The following is a 27,481-nucleotide window of genomic DNA, read 5'->3' as shown; positions in this document are numbered from 1 at the left end:
TTCGAAAAAGCCACTATATGAACAATGCTTCTTTTTTTAGAGATCGAAGTTATGGGGTACAATTTCTATAGTAGAATAAGTTACTTATGAAATAGATAAAGCAGTCTCTAAAAAACAGTTTTGCTGAAAATTTCGAATAATTTATTGAAAAGTTAATCGTTTTTTCATATTACTTATACTTAGTTTTTCTCATCTTTTGGGAGGAAAAATTACTATTCTACAAAAACAAACATGCAATATAATAAAGCAGATTGGCGTAAAGTAGAAAAACGTTAGCAAGAAGTAAATCAAAACCAGCCAAGAAAATTAAAAAAATTTCGCACTACTAAGCAAAATAATTGTCAGTAATATCAAAATGTATCTACGTATTTCTAATAAAAATAAAGAGGTTATACTAACAACTCTAATGAAAGAAATTTATTGATGAGAAACTCATAAGTGACATCGGTTTCGTAGTTTGTTTGTCATCTCTTTCCTGTAGACAAAAGAGAAGGTTGGCTCTCTCTCACGTTTGCTGCCTTTAAAAGACCACATACAAGGATTGTGTGAAAATATTCTGTCCTAACAAAGAAACAAGACATTATTTTTCCATAATCATAATTTTTTTTCAACGTAGTCTTCTTTTACGTCTATACACTTAGTCTTGTGGTACTATTATCTTCTCAACTGTTCCAAGAAGGAACTTTGAGGTTATGAAGAAGGAAAAAGTCGCTAGGTGCCAGATCTTGTGAATACGCTAGATGGTTAACTAATCCGAAGTTTATTTCGAGAATTTTAGACAAGGTTATCAACAAAGTTTACAAATGTACGTTGTCCCGATGTAAAAATACCCAATTTCTCAAATGAGCATCTGTACGTGAGAGTTTTCCATTTATACAAAAATCTTACCAACGACTCATTTATAGATACGATTGTCAAACATTATTGGCTCCTTGAAAATGATTGAAATTTTAATAAAAATGTCTCAATGCATGCGCAAATATATTTTCCAGCTTATATTGAGAAGTACCTCCGACACTTAGTGCACGGATAGTCACAATAACAAATCTTATTGAATCACTTTGCTTTAATATGATAACACACTCCAAATTAACAGAATGTACGTTTCCAGATATCCCATTAATGTGGAAATCTCATTTTTCATTAACCTAAGCAAAGTTCAATATTTCTCAAAATACAATAATAAAAAAAACATTCTCAATTAACATTATTACAATTTTCCTGGCGTTTAAACCAATTGTCGAAGCATTTTTTCCATTCCAATTAGGGTACCTCCAAAACGTGTGATTTGACTGCATAACCAACTTCTTGAGGTGTAAAAAAATGTTGACTTTGCAATTCATTTTTCATCTGCGAGAATAAGGAGAAATCAAGGACAGCGGATAACCCATCAATTCAATGTTTTGACTGTTCAAAAAGGTTTTTGTTTGAAACGATTTGTGAGAGAAAGCATTATCGTGGTGGAGAATGTTTCGTCTTCTGATGTGGATTTGCCTCATTTATTTGAATACTTCTGACAAAAACTACTGATGCACCATACAGTATTGACCGTTCTTCGTTGCTCTAATGGAAGAGAGGCGACATGTCCAATTATTTCAAAACAACAGACGACCATTTGCTTCGAAGTGCTTCGTGCACGAAGAACTTTTAGTTTCGGGTTCATATACTTAGATTTATGATTCGTTGCCTGTCAAGATCTTATAGAATTTTTTCAGCGTTTGTTTGCATCAATCGACACGAGCTTTTTGAGCGATTGTTAAATTATGCTTTATCCAACACGAAAAAATCTTTTTTTAGCCAAATGTTTCAGGAAATCATCGCACGAAAATGTTCGCGATTCAATTTCATTTTTTGACCAAGATGAATGTTTCAAATAACTGTAAACAACTCAAATAGTACTCGTATAACAACACGTTCTGAGTACGTTCAGCATCAAAAATGTTAAACTTTATGAGGTCAATATCAAGACATTCACATCAGTGTTGCCATATCTCAAAGCTTAAGTAGCAACTCTGGTAACAGCTTGGCAACGTCTAATGTAGTAATGTTGTATACAGGATAAAAAACCCGTAAGAATCATTGAAAAAAAGTTACGAAAAATAATTTAGCAGCTCTTGAATTGACTTCAAGGAGTAGCCTTACCAATGGAGAAAGCCTCTACACTCTCCTAACCGAAGAGAATTCAAGTTATAATCGCTGATAATTCAATCATCATTAAAAAGCATGTTAATTTGAGATGAGATGATATGTATGTATTTTAAATGGGAAATACGTTAGATAGAACGAAATTTTGCAACTGCTAAGTTACTACCTATCATGAGATGTATTTCCAAAACTGATTACAATTTTATACTGTATAATAATCTAGTTCATGCAGTAGTGATAAATAACTAAAAACAATACATTATTATACATTAAAACTAGATATTTCTATTATTACATTTCGATATATATTTGTTTTACTTTAATGAATTTGTTTCGCGTGCAGAGTGTAATTGCTAGTTCATAGAAGGATATTGAATTATTTAAACACACATTTCATTATGTAGTAATGAACATGTGTTGTACCAGTTTCTCTGAATCGGGTTCATTATACACAAAACAATACGAAACTGTTCATATTAACCCTCCATTGTTAAAATATATTTGACATTTTTTTAAACTGTCTATAAAAAAATTATATATTTTACGTTTTTATTAGCATTGCGTCTATGAATAATTTGATAAGTTTATTTGTTATGTGTCTGTATTGAGGAATAAAATAGAAATCGAATCGAATGCTAGCGTTGGTGGATGATTGCACTTCTTAGTGACTACCAATACAAGTGCCGATTTAAACCCAATAACACCGTTTCGACAACTAGTCAAGGTCTACATAGAACTCCAAGAAAATTACTTTGATCATTTTTTTCCTTCAGGTGCGACTCTTTTCTAAGCCCCACCTCGTCGATGGTCGATGTTGTAGGTTTTCTTTGCGGTTTTCCTGTAACCAGTCAAATAGCCGCTGATAGAAATATCGTTTCCTCCAACCGCAACTGTATCCGCATTTACTTATAATAAGAAACAATGTATCTCCAAAAAGCTGTCGGGTTCGTCGTGTGACATATGAACCTAACCAAAGGAAACTCGCCCTAGAGAGGTTAAGCTTTTCCTATATCTATTCTACTAAACCACAAATGAACCAAATCACTTACGAGATTGATAGTACTTTCCAAATAGGAACCTAACGACGCTGGTAACGGCTAATGTCAAATATGACAGAATTTCATCCTATGGACGAGAAAAGCAGATATTGCGATGGTTTTAGGATGGTATTGATGATTAATCTTCTCAAGCTATGTGAGCTACATCAAGCTATCAACTGTCGTTAAAAGCTTTAATAACAGTTAAAAATGATTGTTTACGTGGAAGCTTGTTAATAGTACTTACGTAACGAGTTATGAAAAGAGCGACATTGTTTAACAAGCGTAATACTTACCAAAACGAACGCTAGTGACATATATAATGTTAAAATCTGAGCTCACCGTGCGCAAAAATGTCGATATCAATATATTATGCTTCTGGCTTGGCTGAAGAGACCGTCGGCAGTATACCGGAGATTTTGAGGAGTGTAGAAATGTTTATAAAAGAGGCTGAAGACGAATTATATCTATTTGCAAGAGTACGACTTAATTTAATTACAAATCAATCTGTTCCTTAGGTCGCAATGATAATGATAATGATATACCTCGTGCTGTAAATATTTTATGTGCGAGACGATAATGGAAAATGTAACATACAACCCGTGGGCATAAATACCATTACCATCAAAGATTGCTCAGTACCTGGGTCTACCTAATGTTGAAGGATACACAGGACATTGTTTTAGACGCTCGTAAGTCTTTCCAAGCAGGAGCGCACATTCTGAAAATGAAGCAACAAAGAGGATGGAAATCCAACGGTGTAGCCGGAGGCTATGTTAAGAGTTCATTGGAAAATAATTGAGGAATTTCAGAAAACATTCTTTGCCAAAGCCCCGGCGTACATGTAAATTACAGATTCAAACAAAATTACTATTAGACAAGAAGCTCAAAAGAATAATTACCCAGACTTAATTTCAATAACTGTGTCTTTAAAAATGTTGTTTTCAATGTTTATAAATCTTAAAATACTGTTGAATTGAAATAATGAGTTAATAGTCAGTTTAAATAATTTTGAGTTTTTACAGTAATTATCAAATTATTCTTTGAAACGTGTTGAAAATATTCAGTTTCTTCTTAGTTGGAAAGAAGTGTGTTTAGTGGCGTTAAAATTTGTATAAATCTTAAAAAATCGGATGATTTTTTTAAATGTTTTTTTAAATGCCTATTACTATAATATTCAACAGAACTTATTTCCGTTCAATTATACATTATGCATGTTGATAACAAAGATGTAATAGTAATAAGCAATTATTGCAACTAGAGAATTCAGTATCATGTTGGTGAGATGAAATCGATAGAACTTCTATTTTTATGACATCAATTACACGGTTTTTACACACCAGCTTAGAGTTGTTAAATATTTTTACTAAGGTAATAGTTGGCCCAAAAGTATAAACTTTTTTATCACGGATGGTTTTAGTAATACTTTATAGCCTATAAAGTTTGTTTACTTTGTATGTACAGTAGCAGAGTAACAAGAAATGATAATGTTTTATATTTTTTTGGTACAATTTCATTTATTATAAACCAACAATAATTCCCTAACATATTTTGATCCTAAAATCTCCTTCAAATCCTTAAGAGTGAGTGAGATGACATGACGTAAAAATAATGCTTCGACATAAAAAATTTTCTTATAAGGCAACTCGTTTCTGAGTTATAAGCGCTTAAAGCTGTGAAATCAGAACTTATTTTTAAATATATTTTTTAAATTATACATTCGAATGTAACTTTTACAGGGACAACCTTACAATCTAAAGATTTTTCAACAAAAAAGTACTTTTGGTTTAACTCGATAAAATGTAGATTATGAAGATTATTAGATCGATGTACATGCCAAGGAAACCGTTCGCCATAGACATTTTGAAGAAAATTATCATAATTTATAATTATTTATTGGAAATACTCACAGGAGGTATTAGAAATTCATTTTTGCTATTCTTAGATAGTACAGGCTATCCCTGTAAAGTTACGGATTGTTAACCATTGAGCATGAACCGCCCTTGACGTTCAGATTGTAGTTTAGAATTATTTATTCCTTGAAACATACTAAATCAACCATTGAAAATTCTTAATGTTTAGAATTTTAGAGAATATTTAGAAAATATACTTAAAAATAAGTTCTGATGTCGTATGAAAACATTTTACCTATGTCACAGGATTATTTTCACGTCATCCTCTCACTTCGAACATTTTGAATCCCGGAATACCCTATAGAATATATGTGGTACCCACTGTTTAACTTGGTTCACACAGGAAATCCCAAATGTTGCAAATATACACTTTTAAATAATCTACGATTATTAGTTTTCATAATATAACAAAAAAACAATAAGAACTTTTCCGCTTACTACCCCATATTTTGATCAAATTTGAAGCGAGATATTGGATGTTGAGTAATAATTGACGAATATTAAAACTGAGTTACCATGTACGGTGGTTGAAAAAAAAAAACGATTGTATCAATTTAGATTTACCAGTAAATTTAATACTTGTATGATTCTAAATATCCTGTAGCTTTTAAGCCATTTTATTTCACTCACACACCTTTTTTAAATTGTTACTAATCTAATTTCTTCAGGTTATCCAATTATGATTGGATGTTGGTGAGTATTTCCCGAATAATTCACAAAAACTTTAGATATCTATTCATGAAACTCGATAACTTAAAGGTGAATCGAAATTGACGAAAAGTTAGAACTAGTAGAGGTTTGTAGTTTATCAATATCTTCCTTGGAGCATTTGTACAATCGTCATTACTTAGAAAACCCTTCTAACAAATATGGTATAAAACAAAGTTTAATACGGTGCTGAATATATGAACTTGCGAAACATGCTTCACATCATTAATTTTTTGAAAGACATACCTATAATCGGAATTACAAGGAGCGGCCATCGCCAAAGCTTTGTACCTAGCTTGCTTATCAGTCGGTAGTACAATATCAACGGATCTAGATCGAAGGGCAACATTTGGCCCGACAGGTACCTCTAAACTTACGCCTGAATGTTCTAATTCCTCAGTCTTAACTTGGGATACTTTGGAAAAACAAGAGTCTACTGAAGCAGCTCTATCCCTTTTAAGATCTGGTACTTGGAGGTAGATATCTTTAACGACAAGACCCGCCGGTGTTTTATCTGAAACTGCTCCATCGGAGGAAAAAGCTTCAGATATTCCATCTGAAATACTTTCTAAGGAATCCCCAGAAGGGTCCCCGAAAAAAGCTTCTTGACGATGAATTGATTTTCTCCTGGACTGCGTGGGAGTCATTGGCACAGGAGGCGGTGATTGAATTGGTTCTGGAGGTATTTCAGGAGATAACGTTACTCGTATGCCACAGTTCGATAGAATTTCTTCTTCGCATTCACTCGAAGATTCGCTCATACTGAACGAAGGTTGTGGTGCATCTTCCTTCTCATCTTGACTACTATCGCTACTGTGCATTCTATTGTACTCTTCCAAACATATACAATGTACACAAATAGGACTTTTACTTCCAGAAGATCTTCTACGGTGAAATTTTCTAGAAGGTACCTCGAGGTAATTACCCGACTCTTCGCTTCCTCCCGAATCAACACTTCTGGATCTCTGACCGGGGAACTGTGGAATATTAAGTAGCGCATTTTGTTCTGGTCCCTTTTCGGCTTGTAAGCGTTTAGCTTCTAGCTGAATTTCGTCAAATGACGCCGATCTGACTTGTTTAGGTACTTCTAAACTGCTCTGAGTCTTCATTTCGTATGCTGTGGGGGTCCTGGACCGTTTAAAAGTGGTTCTCAAACGTTGCATGGTTCAATGGGGTGATAAATTACCCCAAGACCATGGGGGAGTCATTCTGAAATAAAAAAATATATATTAGTGCCATATTATTATATTGAGGTGTACAAAATAATGATTCTATTGTATCGTCAAAGTGTGTTTGCAAATGTTCCTTGTTTCTATTGTCAAAAAGCGAATTTCGTGGGTGCACGTTTCCCGAATGAAGTACAATATTTCGACTTTATTTTTGTTTCAGGGTTATAATGATATATCATATTTTCATCTATTGTGACATATTGACAAAAAAATTCATTTGGATTATGATTGAAGATATCCGAATATTCGTTTAAATTTTGAATGCTAGGGGAGTGTTTTCTCTCGTTTTTACACGTACAAAAAGTAATATGTCTTCAAAAATACATTTCCTGCACTCTCATCTGGATTTATTCTCCAAGAATTTGGTTGCTTTGGTACCTACCAAAAGCCAAACATTCACTAAAATCATATCTATTTACTCTACTTTAAGGATTATTTGTTCTAAGTGATGTTTGTACTTTTTATAAAAATATTTGTCTTGGTGTCACAAAGAAACTTGGTGTGTCAATTTTTTTTCCATTGAAATATTATTGTTTGGTGGTACATTCAAAATTCAAAGACTACGTTCAACAAATTCATATTCAACATAGAAAAAAAACAGCGTGCTTAAGTAATAAACACCTTGTTAAGTGATATTCTATGTGATTTTAGGTGCAGCACATGCCATTATTCCATTTAGAAATGATATTTTCAAACGAACACGCGAAAATTTCTCACACCTCCGAGTTTCCCGACTTCAAAACTTTGTTTTCGTTTATACCAGCCATTTATCAAAGAAGTTTCGGAAAAGTTACTTTGACAGCGTTAAAACCATTTGAAAACAACTCGTGCAGAATATCAGGGTACGGGAATTAGTTTTTCCAGGTGTAGTCTCTTCATGTTTTTTATGAGCGAATGAATTTGTAAGTTAAATATTTTGATACTTTTCATAAAAAGTTAAAATTTCATCCGCGTGTATTTTACAACTTAAAGTTATCTAATCACAAAATATTGAATAATAAATTTCAAGTATACAATTGAGACCGAGATAATGTTGTATTTGTAATAAGTTTTGCCAACTACTATAAATGCAGCAGTGCCCCCACCAGATGAGGCACTTATTATCATTTATCTTTCATCACACACGAAAAGGAAACAAAAAATAACATGAGTGACGACATGGTGTTCAAATATCAATTTGGTTTTACTTGTACTACACATTCGAGAAGTAAAACCCAGCTTGAAGCACCATTAAATTTTTGCCAACAAACTACTGAACACAGAAGAAATCTACCACACCAGAAGACAGAAGCAACATCAGCAATCGGTATAGAAATCGATAAAATCAGTGGTTTATGAGCGAACTTGGAAACTTGATCAGTCGAGTGATGCCTGATTTATGGGAAACTTATGGTAAGGGCGTAAAAGTCTTGATCAAGTGTTCGTACAGATCACATCTTGTAAAAAGACATCTAACGTTCAGTTTTAAACATTTTATTGACCAGATATAGTGTAATGATAGAGAGAAATGCTTTAATGTTACAATTTGTAGACAAAACCTTGTAAAAACTTTTCATTAACTAAAGCGTACTTTGTGAAAGGAGTTGGATCAGCAAATCAGCTCTGGACACTCAGAATCCCCAACGTCGCAGCAGAACAAATGGTCGCGAAGTATTCTGAATTATGAATACATACTTACCATATTTCTGATATACTTCAAGGCATTATGTCACGGTTCTTTGTCAGAGGTCTTGAAGGGATTTTGGTAGTATAGCAGAAAATGGAATCGATCTGTAGAATAAAGGTTGACTTCCATGGAGATTCAAATTATTTTTTGGCATTTGAGTTATTAAAGGACCTATAAGGTAAGATATAACAATCTCCATACAATTCTTGAACCATTAACATCTTGTATCGTTGGAACGTTTCTCAATCATCAGTTAAGCACTCTACTAGATGTATGAGTGGTTTTTCTCAATGATTATCTGTTATCCATGAGAAGATGAGCGGTTACTTCACGACATATGAAACAGAGGCAGTTTTTTCATGTTGTGACTGTCATGGTGAAAGTAATAAGATAATACTGCGCCTGCGCAGTTTGTATTGACTTTTTTATTACTTCACTTTTCAAGTTATCTAACCTTGCGTCAAAATATGGAAAGCTACTGTCAATAAAATCAGAAATGGTTTCAAAACTTTCTAAGGCATTTCTAAACCATTTCATATTAATTACCAAAACATTGATCAAGAATATCTTTGGAAGAGTATTTCACTATTTATGATCTTCAGACGAAAACTTTGTTAAACATTTTGAACAAGAGCATCAGATATCTGAAACCTACCCTGGAAGAATTAAAATTTTCCCAGAAGAAAATCATTGAAAAATAAATGAGCTGCGTAGACAATAAAAGCAGCTTAAAAATAAAGTATTCATTACTTGACACCCCTTAGTATTTAAGGTTTCTCAAGGGGTGGTTTTGAGCGATAGAGGGATCGTTCGAATCCGACGCCTTTGGATAATTTTTTTATTTCTCATTTTCACCCTTCCGTATAGCCTCCCTCACTATGCGACAGGCAGTTTAAATAGAGCTTGGAGCAACTAAACTATATACGTAGTGCGGTCTAAAAAACTAAGATTTTTTCTCGATATATTCTTCCTTTATTTTCACACATTTTTAAAAAAAAATCAGACTAAAGCTTCTATGCCACTATACAAATATTTTGCATCTTCAGAGTCAAAATATTCGTGCCCCGCCTGTTTAATTTCATCGTCGCTATCAAATCTTTTACACCTCAACTCGGTCTTGAGCTTTGCGAGCACAAAAGTCGGACGGAGCCAGATCAGAGATATATAATGGTGTGAATCCACATTTATGTATATGGGAAAGTACTGCGACTAGTCTTCTGAAAATTTGCTTGCATGGGTTTGTTTCAGCTAAAATAATTTCAGCTTTCTAAAACTTCCGGTTATACTTGAAGTGGACCCAAATTTTTTAATTATTTCACATTTTCGAAATTTTTGGACAAATACAGCCCTATACTAAAAAAATTATAGTTGTAAATTTGAGTGAGTCAGATCTAATATTTTTGGAATTTGAACAAATAATACTTACAGCTTCCAAAATCTGTGAAAACTTTGACAACAATTTATATAGGGTGTTCAGAAAATGGTGCCGAATTTCGCTATCTCAAAACTTCAAAAACTTAATTTTTTCAAACGGCAACCCCATTTTTCTTTTTACCATTGGATTCTAAGCTTTAAATTCAGGGGACTTCTTTGGTAAATTCATATTTCTCAAATTGACGGTTTTTGTATAAAATTGGAAAAACTGAAATTTTCGTGGTTTTTAATTGACTGTACAGTGGCCCTGATACGGGAAACAGTTTGGACTGGACCATTGTCATGAAGCAAGCGCACACTTTGACTGATTTTGCTGTGCCTTTTTTTCGATAATTTTTTGACGCAACTGCCTTGGTAATTCAGAGAAATATGCCTCGTTCACGCATGTTTTGATTCCTTTCAAAAAGGCCAACCCTTTTTTTGTGCTTTTCAAGACCTTTGCTTTTTTGGCAGGGGCTCTCTTTTCTAATGCCACTACATGGAGTATCTTTTGGGATGTCGGATCGTAGAAAAAAATCATATCCCCCTCCTTGTTACAATTAACCGGATTTCAAATTCTTGGTCCTCACGAAAAAGTTCTAAATATCGCCCACAATATTCTACTCGACGCTGCTTTTGCACTGAGCTGTGGATTTGAGACACCCTAACTTTACCGACTGTTTATTTTTGTGTGGCATTTGCCTGTTAGACTGTCGCTATTTTTCTCATAACATCAACATAGAAATCTTCTAATTTCGCTTGCGATCTTTAATGAGCTGTATTGAATTCTAATTTATCTACAATTAAATAAATTGGGGAAGTTCATCATAATATTTTTCACTTTTCGATTCCAACTGATACTGAAGTTTTCGATTTAAGTTGCTTCTTTCATTTCAAAAACCCGAATCTTTATTTCTGGTTTGTATGTGCTTTCGCGGAATTTATTAATTTGTGATTTGACTCTTTGACGTGACAACTTAACTTGAATTTTTTATTCAAGTTTGCCTACGTTTCTAAACTTCGCATTAAACGTACTCAGTCTTTTTGGTAATTAATTCCTTTGAACGTTATAATGTTCCTTACTTTGTGAATTTCTTGAATGTGAATTTCTTTTATTTTATTATTTATATCATTTTTGAAATTATTATTCTTCCTTTGATGATTTTTTGTCGAAGGACTAGAAGGTTGAAGGACCATAGTTTTGTATGAGTTTTTTTTACTTCTTGGAAGGACCACTCAACTATTGTTGAAATTGAACAGTCGAAGTTCATACTGGAATCAAAATATGTATACAAAAAACATCTTAAACATAATTGTAACAAGCCTCGATCGATATATAAAGTGATTGGCGATAAAGATTTGTTTGTGATGTCTTTGAAGCTTGTTTAAAAAAATCAAGATTGCGTCGTAGAATGTGTTCTCGTTTTCGATGACTATCAGCGTGTAGAACTAAACAAATGTATGAAACCATACGACAATGAACGAAGAAAATAATCATTTTTCACAATCAATTAAGAAGCTACCACTTAACACTCCATTACATGCGATCTTTGAATGTATATCAACACCCGACTTGTATATGGGAGATACAAAAAATTATGATATTAATCATTCTATTTCAAGCTTTTTTAGGTAAAAAAATATTAAAACAGCTCAAATGAATTGTTTTGTTCATTGAAAATTGTATAAAACTAATTAAAAAGTTATAAAATACACAAAAAAAGTCCATAAAATTCTTGAAAACAAATTTTGTGATAAAATATTTTTGAATAAAATTGTTATTAAATGATTATGGTAACACAGATAGGTACTTAGTTTTTGCGTGTTATTTAGTTATTTAGTTAACAATTGAAATTTATATTAGTAAAATCACTCAAGATAGACATAGAAAATTAGACAAGCGAAAGAAAAATTCGAATATAAAGTAAAACCGGCATCTTTAATTCGATCACTTTGGTTTTATCAATCTTCGTTACAATCATTATCATTTAAAGTTCAGGTTGTTGTTATAGCAATCTGTTAAGGCATCTGATTGGCTTAAAATAACAGGTATAAAATTTTTTCCATAATGTGTTATTAGACAATGGAAAAAATTTAGTTGAAATCAGTTGATACGTCTCGCATGTGTGCTTTTAAACTTCACACTGTATATATCAAAACATTTCCAATTACACAGGAAAAAAATAGGTCCATTTACGATGAAATTACTTGACATACTTCTCATGTAGGAAAAATCTGAGCGATCTCATATTCAAAGGTATTTTCAACGCGCAATATTTCCATGTGAAAATATCGCTGACAAAGAACATACGAACAAATTCAGTAGCGCGTTGTTAAGCTTTTTAAAGCCGAATAATCTGCATTTTTTCCTCTTTTTTCATGTATTTTTGCAGACGTACGGTGTAGTTACAATCGGGTTATACAATAGAAATAAACATGATGTGTACATTTCAATGAGAATAATCTATTCTCAATAGACGATGTAAGATAATCCTGCAATACGAAATCGTAGAAAATTCGAATTAAATAAATTTACTAAATAATTTTAGAGAAGCCTCAATAATCCATTTCCAAAGAGTTTCAGTGGAAATATTCTCTCATTATATTATTATCTACTATAATACAACCATGATATTTTAAGATCCTTTGTAATTTTTCCCTTTCGTCGTATGTGTCTCTTCTTCAAGCATTGATGAGGAACTGCAAGACCAGGACCAGCTTAGTCTTGGTTTTGGTCTTGGACTTGCATACGTAGTGTGGGTGATGATCTTTAAGCCACATATGTGGTCTTGGTCGTGGTCTTGGTCGTGGTCTTGGTCTTGGTCGTGGTCTTGGTCTTGCCGCAAGAGCCTTGCAAGACTTGCATTTTATAATTGATCCCAAAGATTCTTCAAAGTGTGAGTCAATAAGAAAATGTAGAAGTGGATTTATCCTCAAAAAACTTATCACAATCTCCAAAATTTTCCTTCAGGCATAAACAAATTTAATTCTAACAAATGTAGTGAGAAAAGAAAGTACTTCCTACTTATTAAATTAATATATACCTATCATTCCACATATATTATTATGTCAATAAGCAAATTCTTACTGAGCTATAATGTAATCAGTTAATCTTAATAACGGATATTATATGCAATTACAAAGATTTTGTATGGAATTTTTGTATCTTTTATCTTGAAATAAAAGTGTTTGTGAGAAATTCCATCGATTTACAGAAGAGAAATATCGTTCCGCAAGCTAAATGGAATGTTCTTTCGGTGAAATTTTGATTAAGTTAAAGCTAGAGGAGAGCTACTACCGTCAAGTAGTAAGAGAATAGACTGCAAGTCATTTTATTTCTATAATTTTTTGGTTTTCGTTAACTTTCTATTTTCCATTACCTCTGTGTACCATTTTTTCATTTATTTTTTGTTTCTCTTTGTTCTATGTCTCATTTTTTGTTGCTCTAAAATCTGGTTTTCCCTTGTATGACCCAACCACTTTATTCTTTTAGATGTTTTTACTTTGTTTAGTTCTGCTTCTCTAAATAAATTCCGTATTTCGTTATTTGTTCTTTTCAGTCATAGTTTTCCCTCTTTTTCACCCCCTGAGTATTTTCCTTTCCCATACATCTAGCTTATCTTCTTCTTTATTGTTAAGAATAGAGCAGAAGTGTCATTTTTAAAAATGGTATAAAATGGGGAAAAAAATAATAGTGGGATGAAAAGAGAGATATTTTAAGGGAAATCTGAGGTCGGAGAGTGGAAGGGGATGAGTTTTGAAGGGTAAAAATAGTTTTACCTCAATTTTCGGCAAAACTACAACTTTTGTATTCACACTTTTTTCACATAACCTCAAAATTTATGTGAAAAAGTTTCTGGTATTTTTTTTTACGAAAAAAAATAATTGTTTTCTTGTGAAATTTGTTGAAAACTTACCTTTTTAAGTCCAACAATGTAATGCATTATTTTTGGTTACAACTACAAATGCAATCCTTTTTAGCATAAAAATCATGAGTGAATTTTCTAGTGTATTTTTTTTTCTGTTTACACGAGCTTTTTTTCTAATAATATTCGGCAATAGCCTACCTTTCGCTTTCAACTCTATCTATTTTTCGTATAAATATTTATAAAATCTTTTACTATTTATTAAGTTAAAAATAAATTCTATGCTGCACAAAATAACACACACTTTATTATAGTATATTGTCATTGAGTTTAAATCGTCCTAAAGAACTAGACAGTATGGAAAGTGTCGAAAAAAGCTATTTACTCGACACTTAACCACCGTATCATGCGTTGCATTGGACTGAATGTAGCTCAGTTAAATCACGACTGTTAATAAATAATGTTGCATTAATTTAGTTTATTATTAATCGAATTATGTAATTTTCTTTTTTCCTTACTTTTTTTTTGAGAATTCTACAGCACTAGCCGCCCCTGAAAAACTTCAGAGAAAAATAGGCAAATATCCAATTTCATAATTCAACCAAATCCAACTGAATTCGCTTTCAATGTCTGCCGTTCCTTCCAATAAACTCGATCTATCTGATATTTTTATAAAAATTTTCTTATTCGAACTTAATCTTGGTGAATGGCTTCTATTGAAATTTACTGCACATTTTCGTTTATACCAAAAGGCCATCACTGTTCAATAAGATCGAGAAGAGGGATTCAAAGTATGTGTCCTGCTTTATTTGCTCATCCCTGGGGTATCTATGTTGATTTGCGGAGACGTGTCAATTCAAGTGGATTCGTCTAGCATACAGAACCGTCATAATTCTATAGAATCACTTGTGCATATATTCAAAGTTTATTTTTGAAATCATAATGTTGACGTGAATCATGTGAACAAATTTGATCAATTGAGTGAATGAGTAGCAAACATATACGGAGTGTGATCCATTTATACCTGATACCTGGAGTTTTTGTAAAATTCTGCTTTTTTTAATCAATTACACCTTCAAAAAGTAGACATACAAAAATAATTTCCAGATTTTTCTCGATGCCACATTTGTTTTCTTCTCCGCAGCTGCTCTGTGAATGATTTTTGTTATAAGTCTCCCTCTTATTGGGACAACCGGTATATTTCTATATTATTTTGATGAGTAAAAATACACAGACTTACTGCTTTGACTGCAGTTCTGTGACATGGGTTCATACGATTTGCCGTCCAAGTTACCACGATTGGATGATGGAAGTCTGATGATCAATAAGATCCAAGATGTACGTATCAACCGATTGAGGCAACTTTTGATGTTGGATTCATAATAGTAAATAAATTAAACGTAAGATGGGATAGATAAAGCAATTCGAAATTTTTTGGGAGCAATCCAGAAGATAACTAGCAACAAGCATTTGAGTTGTAGAAGCTTCGGTTATAAACGTGCATTGATGTAGTCATTATTTTCAAAGTATTTATATGAAAAACAATCAAAAGAGGAGATGGCAAACATACCTAGGACAAAAAACGCAAAGAAGTAAAACTAAGAGTACAAAGTAAAAAATTGAAAAAGCAAAACAGAAAAAATGGGATGAATTTGTATTAGGCAGTAAAACAAACAACTCCTTTATAGAGTATTGAAAGGCAACAAATGGATAGAAAATATATCAAGAGCTGGATAGGGGAAGTTATTGAAAATGAAGTAGATGTAATGAAGGGCTGGACAGAATATTTAGAAAGACTACTTAACACAGAAAATAAAAGACACGTTGAAACTGAACATCAAAGAGGAAGAAGATGGAAAAATTCGAGAAGAAGAAAAAGAAGGAGGTGAAGAGCTTATAACAAAAGAGGAATTGATTACAGCAATAAAACAGCTGAAGATTGGCACCGGAAGAAGATAAAATCACAGACGAGTTGATCAAGAAATAGAAGGTATCAGTGTATTGAGTAACAGGCTCAAAAAAATCTCCAGTGTACAAAGCAATTTATAGCAAAGAGTGAAAGGAGTAACTAGAAATGATAGACTTAGAAACTCGCATATAGAGACGACTACAGTTGAAATCGTACAAGAGGGAGGAAACAACTAGGATGGTATAGCCACCTACAAAAGATGGAAAGCACAGTGCCAATTAACAAAAATTGGGAAACAAAATGCAAGGTAAACGGAAAAAAGGAACACCCCGAGCAACATCGGACAACAAGCTAAGAAAAATGTAAAAAAAGAAGAGAAAACTTTAGCGCAAGGTAAAAAAGACTGGAAATCTTTTACAAGGAATCAGTTAAATAGTAAAACTATCACCCCTATAGATATGTTTACATTGTACTTTGACCATAATTTAAGCCCCTGATGATGAATACATAGGTGTTAGAAATATATCAGAAATAGTACACTTTGGTGTTTAATATTGCCACAATCTCACTACGAAAACGTTCATATATATTAATTATAATTCATTAAAATGATGATGGATGAATGTGTGTAAGAATGTGTTTTGGTATCTAAAAGCGCGTTATGGCTCCCATAACAATAACTATTACACGGTCTTGCATATCATCTGAATTTTTTATTAGTTCCTCATATAAATTGAATAAGATAAAAAGTTTCCAAAATTGATTGGTGAGTGGAGCATGTAGATTAACTATACCGATAACCAAGAAACTTTATAGCAATATCTTCGATCCCCAGTTGATGTTTTGTTAAATATTAAATGATGAAGTTGGAAACTTTTATTGCTAACGTTACTTTCTAGATGTCTCTTGTGAGCTAATACAATATTTATTTTATGTTTCATAAATGTTTCCACTTTCATTATTTACTTTAACGACAAGAACAGAGAAAATAACTTTGTAAAATGATATAATAATTCAGAGTTTCGTGCTTTCGATTATGCGAACATTTGAAAATTATTTGGAATGAAATAAATAGCTCATTCAATAAAGTTAATCTAAAATGGAGAACATAATAAGAATAAGAAAAGCTAGGAAGTAGACAAAATTAACGTACAACTATATTATTTTAATAAAAATTCATATAAACACCATGAAATGAACGAGAAAGTAATACTAATGCGAAAAAAATTATTAGGGGAAATTTTGGAAATGGGAGTGTAAAGAAATGAGATTAGATGCAAATTGTCAAAGAAGTGGTGAATTAAGAAGCAGTAAATTGGAAATCAATCAATGTTTGATATATCAAAAAGAGTTTTATCAAAAAAAGTGAAAATAGTATAACATCATGTAATGATGGAATGATGAGAAATGATGATTATGATTATACATAGAGCAGTCTCACTACAGAAAAATTTTGCGTTTCTGATCATGGTATTGAAGGGAAAAATAATGAGTTTATCAGAAACTGATAACTTTATAACAATTCAGATAAAATTGTTCTATAATCCACAATATAAAGGAACTCAAACTCATCACGGTTATAGAAACATACCGATAGGGAATCATAATGGGTGGATGTTATAAGTTACATTATCAAGTTAAATCCTTAGATTTACTTTTCATTAAATGAAACAAAATAGTGAGCACAATGTAAGGTACAATAGGTAATTGATATGGTTAAAAAAATCAAGAAGACAATGACTCAAACCATGGTAGAAAAAAATAGTTATTTTGAAAGAATCAGCTGATGTTGTTGAATAATTTCAAGAGCAAGTAGAATAACAAGAAAAAAAGGAGCAAAAAGCATCACTCACTGTCATATAATTGGAGGTTCTTGAAGGGTCTTAGAATTAAAAATTATCGACGAAGTAGAAGGGACAAAAATAGTCACTACACAAACTAATAAATATTGTTCAGGACAGCTGGTATAATGGAGAAAAAAGAAATGAAGAAATTACGCTATTTTATAACAATAAGAATCAAGAGAGTTGAATATTCGAAATATTTATATTTGGAAAACAATCAGTAACATACTGTCATCAACTCGTCCATGACACGGACCGTGTGTTTGGTGTATGTTTCCTATAAACAGCGGCGAGTTGTTTATGTTATTTTTTTAAGAGATCTTTTGATTTCTTTGTTTTTTTTACTAGAGATCTAGAAATGTCCATTCTGATATATATTCGACAGCGAGAGTTAGTTTATATTAACAAGTCATAATGAACGAAACGAAAAACTAATCTGTGAATTAAAAAAAAAATTAAAAAAGTAATTATGAAGTAGTGAGTAATTAATTATACAAAATAAGTTGATTATCAATAAGTTAGTTGAGTCAAATAAATTAAATAAATAAGGGACAGTGTTTATAAATTCACCCCACCGACAGAAATAGTAGAAATAAATAAGAAAATAATTGCAATTCATTATAGGAACCAATTCAGTCTACGAAGATGAAGAGCTGGATAGATAATAAACGTAGAATTAAATTCTGCTGAGGGTATGAGCTAAGACTGCTTTTGAATTCATTGTATTCATAGGAAAATAATTTCGAAAAAATCAATCCATTTTGTGGCATTTGAAATACATAAATTACTACATTTTGTTCTAGATATTTCTATTCATTGTGAAAATTTAAAAAAAAGTTCTAAAAAAACGACCAAACTAAAAACTAGACGACATTAAAATTGCATTATTTAAAAAAAAACTATTTTTTATCAAATATGTAGCAGTACTTAACAGATTAACCCTATTAGGATTTAAGAAATAGATCTATAAACCTTACACAAATTATTCAGCTCCTTTTCATCCTTTATAGTTTCCTCGTTCTTATAAATATGAACCATTTCTAAAAATTTCTTCATTGGTTAAGTATTGCTCTTATTTGAGATGTGAGGACTGAGAAAAAATAATTTTTCCCACTAGAACAAATTTTTATTTTGATTTTATTCTTATTTTGATGTTCATGATGTAGGTGATCTATTGATTAATATAAATACGCAAATTTTGAGTGTCAATATTGTATTTAAAGACTTAAATTAAAGTCTAAACGTCAATTTTATCTATCTTTAAAAAAATTATTAAAAAAACTAATTTTGAAGTAGAAGAGACCTAAAATCAAAAACATTTAGAAACATAAACATATCAAAAGATCTAAGAAATTGAAAAAATTAAAGAAATAATATCTGTTCTACATTTTTATTCAAAATTAAAAAACAATTTATTCTGCACTTGGCCTACATATTAGATTTTGTTGTGGTACTTATTCCAGTTAAAATAGTCGAAATTTATAAAATTTGTTCAAAATAATACCTTATTATATGATACATAATAAAGGTTGTTCAATTTTTGGTAAGATGTGTGTTTTCATTGATTATTAATGTAATTTGAAATTTTTTTATTGTATTTAAAAATATTATACATGCTGAAATATTCAAAACGAATCAATAAATTGATTTTTCCCAAAAGAAAATGTGGAAAATCAAATGTGTTCTGTAATTAAAATGTATATTCAATTTCACAAATCACCCTGTGATTTAATAAACAAGAGGAGTTGACGCTTTTTAGTAGCCTCATGATATCCTCCCTGAGGGCTTCAACACAAGGTAAAAGTATGAAATTACTTACCCTGTAAATTTTGTTTCAATAATCTGTTTCTTGGAAGCAAATGCCTCGAGGAGAAATATTTCCTTGGCAAACGCAACTTTTTGCAATGATTTGCCGTCCTTTCGTCCTACTCCATTATTTTTCTTATTCAACTGTATTTTCTGTTTCCAAATTTTATATCTCTTATTGATCCCATAAGTACTCGTATATTTGTCAACCAGTAGCGAAGTAAAACATCGACAAAAAACAAAGTCACGTAGTATAGTATTTTTATTAGTGGAAATGTCCTAAAAAATTCACTGGCTCCCTCTAATTCACGTCTGTGGCCTCACATAACATTTCTTTTTTATTATTCTCTCCCAGTCCACACGTCCCATATAAAAAAACTTGGCTCCTTAACCAGATAAATTTGAATTTAGAAGTCGGAGTTATATTCAATTTCCTAGTTTATTATGTGGGATATTCTATAACTTACTGGTTACTGACTTTAATTCATCAAACATTTTTTTTTATTAGAGTTATGTTTTTGTACTTCTTGTAATAAAATTTCATTTGAACATATTTTTTATGTTTAATGTTAAACGAGTTCATCTCAATAGTTTACAAAATCCACTTCTTTATAGTGTGTTCATAAAGTAGCATAGCTTCGCAATATTTCGATTTTTGTTGACCAAAAAGTTTTTCCAAACAATTCAGATCATCTTCTTACTCCTACGAGGGTCTAAATATTTTGGGATTCCAAGAAACTAAGAGTTACAATTGGAAATACCGCATTTTTTAATACCAACTTACGTGGTATTACCTTAAAGTGTGTTAACTTCTCTTAAAAAGTGCTGATTAAAGTTTCTGTTGGAAGCATGCTGTTGATTGTAATTGTTTTTATTACATGCATGTTTGGAAGTTCATTTGGGAGTATATCAGGCAAAAAAATTCATCGCCAAAGAAACTTGTCAATGGAAGAGACAGTACGAGCACCGATTCTTCTGAATAAAGAATATTCAATGCGATATGTTGCTGGTTTATTAGGAAGACATCATTATAGGATCAGTTGCACAGTGAAGTGACAATGTGCTGCCAGAAACAGGAGAGCCACCAGAAATCTGCTAATAAAATTATTTATCAGAGTTTGAAACATCGATATATCGTTTCGAACGGTTAGCAGACGTTTACATGAAGCAGGGTTAAGCAACAGAAGACCAGCCTAAAAACCCTTGCTTACCAGAGAATACAAAATTCAGAGATTAGATTTTGCAAGACTACATCAGAGTTGGACCATCAACGTGAGCGTGTCCGGCGAAGGCGAGAAGTTTTGCCAGCTGTAATATATCTCCTAAAGTGCCTTTTAGTGGTGGATCTAAAATGTTTTAGGGAGGAATTTGCTTCAATGCTCGTACGGAATTGGTCCCTATGCGTACGAGATCTCTGAATACCCAATATTACTTAGACAACATTATTGTCGAGCATGTAATGCTTTGTTGGGCCTACTTTTTAATTCATGCAGGACACGCTCGTCCCCACGTGGCTAGACAGGCTATTGGCTACTTATATGATGTCAAAATCCCTATAGTAGAGTGGCCACTGAACAGTCCGGATATGAATCCTATAGAACATCTATGGGACTATTTCAACAAGAGGATTCGAGGACAAAGTCCCCTGTTTCTGATCTTAACCTACTCATTGAGGTAGCTATTGAAGACTGGTAGAATATACCTCATGCTATTGTTGAATATTTGATATCAAGCATGCAGTAATAAGAAGTAGAAGACGACCTAGGCGGTATTAGGGATAACCCATATACATTTATTCTCTTTAACTGATTTTTTTTTCAATTTGTAGGTATGGTAGCTTATATATGCATTTCCAGCGAAAACAAATTTTTTATGGAAAAAAATAAGGCAAAAAGACTAATTTGTAGGTGTTCATTATTATTTCGATGTGCCTTAATTTAATTTTGTATTTATATTTTAAATATTTAGACAAGTTAAAGTGTCCAGGAGTTTATTTATGTAAGCAATTTATGAATAGAACAGAATATCGCTTGGTAATGAGGCACGTCCTGGGAAGCCATTTTCTTTCGTTACTGTTAAAAACAATGAGAGCGTGATTATTGGTCGGGTACCACATACGATTTCTAAAATTTGGTTTTGAAAAGAATCAACGAAATTTAAAACGCGACAATTCTTAACCACCCAATTCCCAGACGGTGAATATATAAGTAATCGGAAGCTTCGAAATATATTAGAATTAGTACATTTTGTGATTTAATTTTGCCACAATCCCACTACTCAAAATCAAATCGATTTTTCCAATGCCAGTCTTGGAATTTCTAAGTTTAGCTAATATCAGTCGAATGCTTGATAGTAGTGGACTAGGACATTTTAGTAGTCACATGATATCCTCTCTGAGGGGCACTACATGTGATAAAAGTATGTAATTTTTTTTTATTCTTTAATGTATACAGTTATTTGATAACAATGCACGTAATAAGTAATTGCCTATTTATTTTTAAATAATATTTCTTTCCTTCTATAGTTCACTACTTATTGTACACACGAAATACAAATGGATTGTTTACTGCCGACAAATCTTGTTGAATATTCTACTTTGCTTCGATGTATCCCTAACGTCTCTCAATTTTCTCTATTTCTATTCTGTTCTGCCGTACATTGAGTACGTTTCCTATCTAGGTGCATTCATGAAATAATTTGCATATTTCTTGTTCAATCTTTAATTCTCTCACATTCTGTTGAATACATTTTGACAATAGCTCGTTGAATATTTAATAGATTAGGTTAACAATATGAAATTCATGACAATTTTTAACTTTCTCTATTTTGTTCATCGACAAGGATTTAATTAAATCGAGGATTATTTTGCTGTCATACTACAGCTATTACTGGTATCCTGTTAATTATTTCACTAACTTCAACCGCTAATTTATATTCTTCTTCGCCCGCTATAATTATTTCATCTGTCGCAATGTCTTCTGTGTTTTTTATAACAACATTTTGATGCGACTAATATGTTTTAGGAAACATTGTTGGAAGATTTGTACCACTTAAAACTGTGGTTATATCCAAGTAGCACAACGAAGCTTCATTTATGTCTTATTTTTCACCGTTAGTACTAAATTTTTTGTAACACCAAATATGTTACAGTCACAATTAATTGTACTTTTTACTGCAAACCACTTGCCATTCACTAAACATACATCAGATACAGAGTGTTTCAAAAAAGGTGTGTCTCTGGGATAGATAGAAAATTAGAAACTATTTTACACATTTTTCACGATTTTGTCGCAACTACTGGCAACATTGTATTGAAATTCAATACGAATATGTTTTAGAAGCAGATACATCCGACGAATTTATTTTTATGTCTGACTCTCATAGAGGGCGCTAGTTACACGGTTCGTACCCGGTAGTATTGAACATAACTTTTTCAATATTAGATTTATAGTGCAAAATTTCAAGGAAACTTGAACATCATTTAATTTTACACTAAAAATGTACTTTTCATATAACTCGATACTGTACACCGTTTTCGGAATATTTAGATTTGAAAATTATGAAGTAATAAGCGATGCTGGTTTGAAGTAATGATGAATGTATTAATTAAACAAAAAATCACAAAATGAAAATTTAAAAAAAAGCTAATAAAATAGAATAGAATTCAATTAGAGCAGATGTTCAAAATGTCATCCGTTTTCACGAATCTTTTCTAAAGAATCCTTTAATCTTCTAAACGGTTGGGAGTCAACTATGAGGTCATTGAAGTGACGTTGAATTCTGTCTTTCAATTCTTGAGGTGAATTTACCTCTGTAGCATAAACTTTTTATTTAAGATACGACCAAACTGTGACCAAAATCGCATGACCGAGGAGGACAATAAATCGGAGCTTCTACACCTCTATTAATCTATCAATTCCGAAAATTGTTACTCATCCGACACCTCCTAGCAAAGTGTAGTGGAGCTCCATCATGCATAAAAAATAGAGATCTTCGGCCGTAAAAAGAATACATTTTAAAAAATTTTGATTGAGAGCTGTCCTTTCTTGTGATGTTTGACAAAATCCACTCTAGCCAGTAGATCGTATGGAAAGAGCTCTTGCACTTGTCTGTGATGATGAGGATGTAGCTGTTGCTCTTTAAGTATCCACCAAGTACTTGAAGAAGATGTATTTGTTTGTCTTGCCTGATTCCTTACGTTAACTGTTGGATTTTGATCAACTAAATATAAAATCATGTTCTCTTGGTTTTTGTTGTTCTTGGCCCACCAGAATTTATTTTTTCAGGTCTCTCATTCCCAGTTTCTCGACGACGTCGTTCAATGGCTTTAGATGTATTTTTACTTGTTAAGTTTACTAAACACTCACCTAAGGTTGATAATATATCAATGTATTCGAAATTTGACTACATTTTGATTAACGATATCTAATTTAACAAATAAGAAGGTTTCAGAAATGTAATTATTATTGAATCAACGTCATAACTATCATTTCCATGGAAAGCTCAGAGAAAATGGTATTTTTGCTACTAAGGCCTCCAATAACTCATTGCCCATACTTATTTAACTTTGAAAAACAAGATCCTATACTGATTATATCATTGGATGTATCAGCTTTTAACACATAATCGTATAAAATTCCAATACAATGTTGCAAGTAGTTGCGGCAAAATAGTAAAAAATGTGTACATTTTTTTCATTCATCGCCCTTTATCTTGAATACTAATGGCATTACGATAATTTTTTAGTGAGCAAATCACAAATATTTTTCTGTTTTCTATCTATCCTAGAGACGGCATCACCTTTTTTGAAATACCCTGAATATCAAAACAAAATGAACCATTGTTTTAAATTTTTCTTATTGCCGTGAATACGTACTCAAAATCTACTATTCGTAAACCAACTTGAGCTCAGTGTACATTTGAAAATGAATATGTCTGTATTCCAATCGTTTCGTCGGTTGACGAAGATGTATTTCGATATCTTCGTTCGTTGCGATTCAATCCACAACGTATTTTTTATATGTCGATGAATATTGTCTGGATTATCTTCTGGTTATTCTGGTTTGTATGTGTATGTATTCATTGATATTACATATATAAACTGCGACCTAAAGGATCTATTACGTCCCCATATCTAGCTGCGGCCCTGGGAAACCCAGTGTTTACAGCTGATCTGTTAATCCCACTCCTTTTAAAAAGTCTAGAACGTGGGATGGCTTTAATTGCCAGAGATTTTCGTCTTCTATTTCAAGCGCTCCCAGGTATAGTACTCTGGAGTTCCTTAGTGTTTCACACTTCGAGAGAATGTGGATAGAGGTTTCGTCCTCTGTGCAACAAAACCTTCACGCCGCATTATCTGCTAAGTCTAGCGTCTTAAGGTGTTTTTTGAGGCGACAGACCTGATATAATTCCTGTTTATAATCGTAGATTGTTCTTAATTAGGTGGATACATTTAGCAAATCTTCTCTGTCTCAGTCTCTGTAGGCTGTCCCAATAATTGGTTTTGCTCCTATTTTTTCTTTCCAGTGCTTTTTCCATTGTTCTGTAGCTGATACCACAGAAGAGTTCAGATCCCATAAAGGGCTTGTCTGTCTTCGCTTTAGCGAGCGTAGCCTAGCTCATTTAATTTTTCTAGGTAATCCCAAACAAGTTTGGATTTTATGATATTGGAGCTTAAAGCTCTAATGGCTGCTTGGCTATCGGGCAGGACGATGATCTCCTGTTTGCGATAGGTCCGCTCAAGATTGAGCTTGACACATTTCTCAATTGCATGAATTTCTGCTTCAAATATCTTGGTGTATTGCCTACGCTCTCAGAGTGTTTGGTTCTGGGCCCGTACATTCCTATTCCAGTTATGTCTGCTGTTTTATTTCTGTCTGTATACCATTCAATGGCATTTCTTGTATGGTGTTATGATCCCACGTATTCCTACAGCTTAGTATTGAGGTAAATGTTTTGTCATTATTTAGGGACGGTTTTTTTTTTGATGATTCCGTCTCTGAAGAATATGCTTATATTTTAGAGCCAATTCTGAATTATGGCTTTGTGCCATTCTGAAGTAACGTTTTTTCTAATCCAGAGCGATGTAGATAATTATTCATAAAAATCACGGAGCTTGACTCTATGTTTGATATTACTTCCGACAGTTTCCTGTTTTCTTAGACACGAATTAATATGGTTTATCAGTCGAAAATCCCTTATTCATATCTATACGAGTTATTATCTGTAATTTTCCTTTGCCTTCTTTAAGCCACCGTCCACTCTTACATGTAAGCTTGTCGGATACTTATCCTGTCATATTTTGATTATTTTGATTAAAGTATATCCTTGATTGAGTTTCCCTGGCTCCCGAGCGACTATAACTTGGCAGACGTAATATCTTTGATATGTAATATTGCCGTCTCATTCAATCAGGGATCCTTTTCTGTCATATTTTCCATATAAAAAATTTACATCTTGTGAAATTTTTATTATAATGAAGATTTGTTTATTTCAGCTGTGAAAATGAAATTATTCTTATTAATGTAAGTAAGTGAAATAAGAAATTCATTTCTAATCTCAGAGTGCAGTCTTATAAATTTTTTTAATGCGCACTAAACATTAGATTAGTGCCGAAGAGGAACGCTAGTGGTCGTGGTCAAGATACGGGGCTATAATGTTTTGTCAACGCAAAAGTTCAGTTGAAATCAAAATATCAAAAAATCATAGTAGTAACGCGATAGTTGCGGTCATAAAAATTTGCTATGTTATCCAAGAATATCTACGTCAGACAATCAAGAAATTATCAAATAACCTTAAACAATATTTATTTACTATCCACGAACATTCGCAACAGATTGGATAAGTAGACAAAATATGTGTTTGGATCCAAGGAACGAAGAAAACAAAAGGACAATAGTAGACGAACGGTGAAGTCATGGAGATTCATATTTATGAGAAGAATGAGTTTTGTTGTGCATCTTTAGCCCTCAAATAATTTACAAATGTGGAAAACCACCCATTTCCTCAATCCTTTTTACCATTCTTCGTTTTTGGGCAATTTCGTATGTCAAAATAAAAGCGAACGCTTGACATCAACCAATTTAAATAAATAAAACAATTTATAATAAACTTGTTCCTTTGAGTAGATTCCCACTATTTCTCTTTGGACTTAGTCTCGAGACTGTAATGAATGTTGAGTTTCCAGAAGCGGCAATATTATATATCAAGTACCATGTAATCATGTGACGGTTTTTACATAGGACAGACATCTTAGTATTTATAAAATAGATCAAAAGGTCATTCATACGACGAAAAAATAAAATTGTATGAACAAACAATGAAGTATCAAAAATAAACCACCAAACATCCAATCAGAAAAACTAAAAATTCTTGAATTGGTTAGGTTAGAAAAAGAGAATTTTTTTAAATGTTTATACATAGGAACGAGAAGATGTCAATGATTAAAAAAGACCTTAACAATTTGAGTAAAATTAAAAGTTCTGTAATATTAAATTTAAAGCAACTAAGAATGATTCAATTGATGACTGCTACATATTTATGGAATGTAAACACTACTTTTTATTTTAAATATTCATGTTGTAGGTGATTTATTGATTAATATAATTATGCAAATTGTCAGTATCAAATATGTTGAGGTATGTGGAAACCTTTTTTCACACGTGTTTTGAAACATCAAAAGAGAGACCTAAAATCGCATCCACGTGTGCTTACCAAATTTAGTCATTACTCAATATTCTGTCCTTTCCTAAGTGCATTTGGCTGATTTTGTCGATCTCCATGAGTATCTTGGGTACTCATGGGCTACCGAACTTAATTTTCTTTTAGTCTTGTGCCCGAAAGTGGTCTCGAGACCAAAAGTTATCACAGATCGACTGAGACTAGTCTCGAGACTATATGCTCTGTTCTGAGAAAATTGAAAACGTCGAAATGTTTGTTCATACTA

At 32.3% G+C, this 27,481-nt stretch overlaps 1 protein-coding gene across 8 annotated transcripts in view; it reads right to left on the bottom strand.

Annotated features, from left to right (window-relative positions):
* The window catches only part of LOC130896862 (eye-specific diacylglycerol kinase), a 257,836-nt gene that overhangs the window by 133,040 nt on the left and 97,315 nt on the right, over nucleotides 1-27,481 (bottom strand). For all 8 annotated transcript variants that reach the window (XM_057805221.1, XM_057805220.1, XM_057805227.1 and 5 more), the window contains one exon: nucleotides 6,050-7,012. In XM_057805221.1, coding sequence (XP_057661204.1) covers nucleotides 6,050-6,966 — 917 coding nt within the window. In that variant the 5' untranslated portion in view covers nucleotides 6,967-7,012. The remainder of the gene's footprint in view (nucleotides 1-6,049; nucleotides 7,013-27,481) is intronic.

The sequence above is a fragment of the Diorhabda carinulata genome, chromosome 7, assembly GCF_026250575.1.
Source record: "Diorhabda carinulata isolate Delta chromosome 7, icDioCari1.1, whole genome shotgun sequence".
NCBI lineage: Eukaryota > Metazoa > Arthropoda > Insecta > Coleoptera > Chrysomelidae > Diorhabda > Diorhabda carinulata.
The sequence above is the reverse complement of the archived record's forward strand: the minus strand, read 5'-3'. Positions and strand labels throughout refer to the sequence as shown.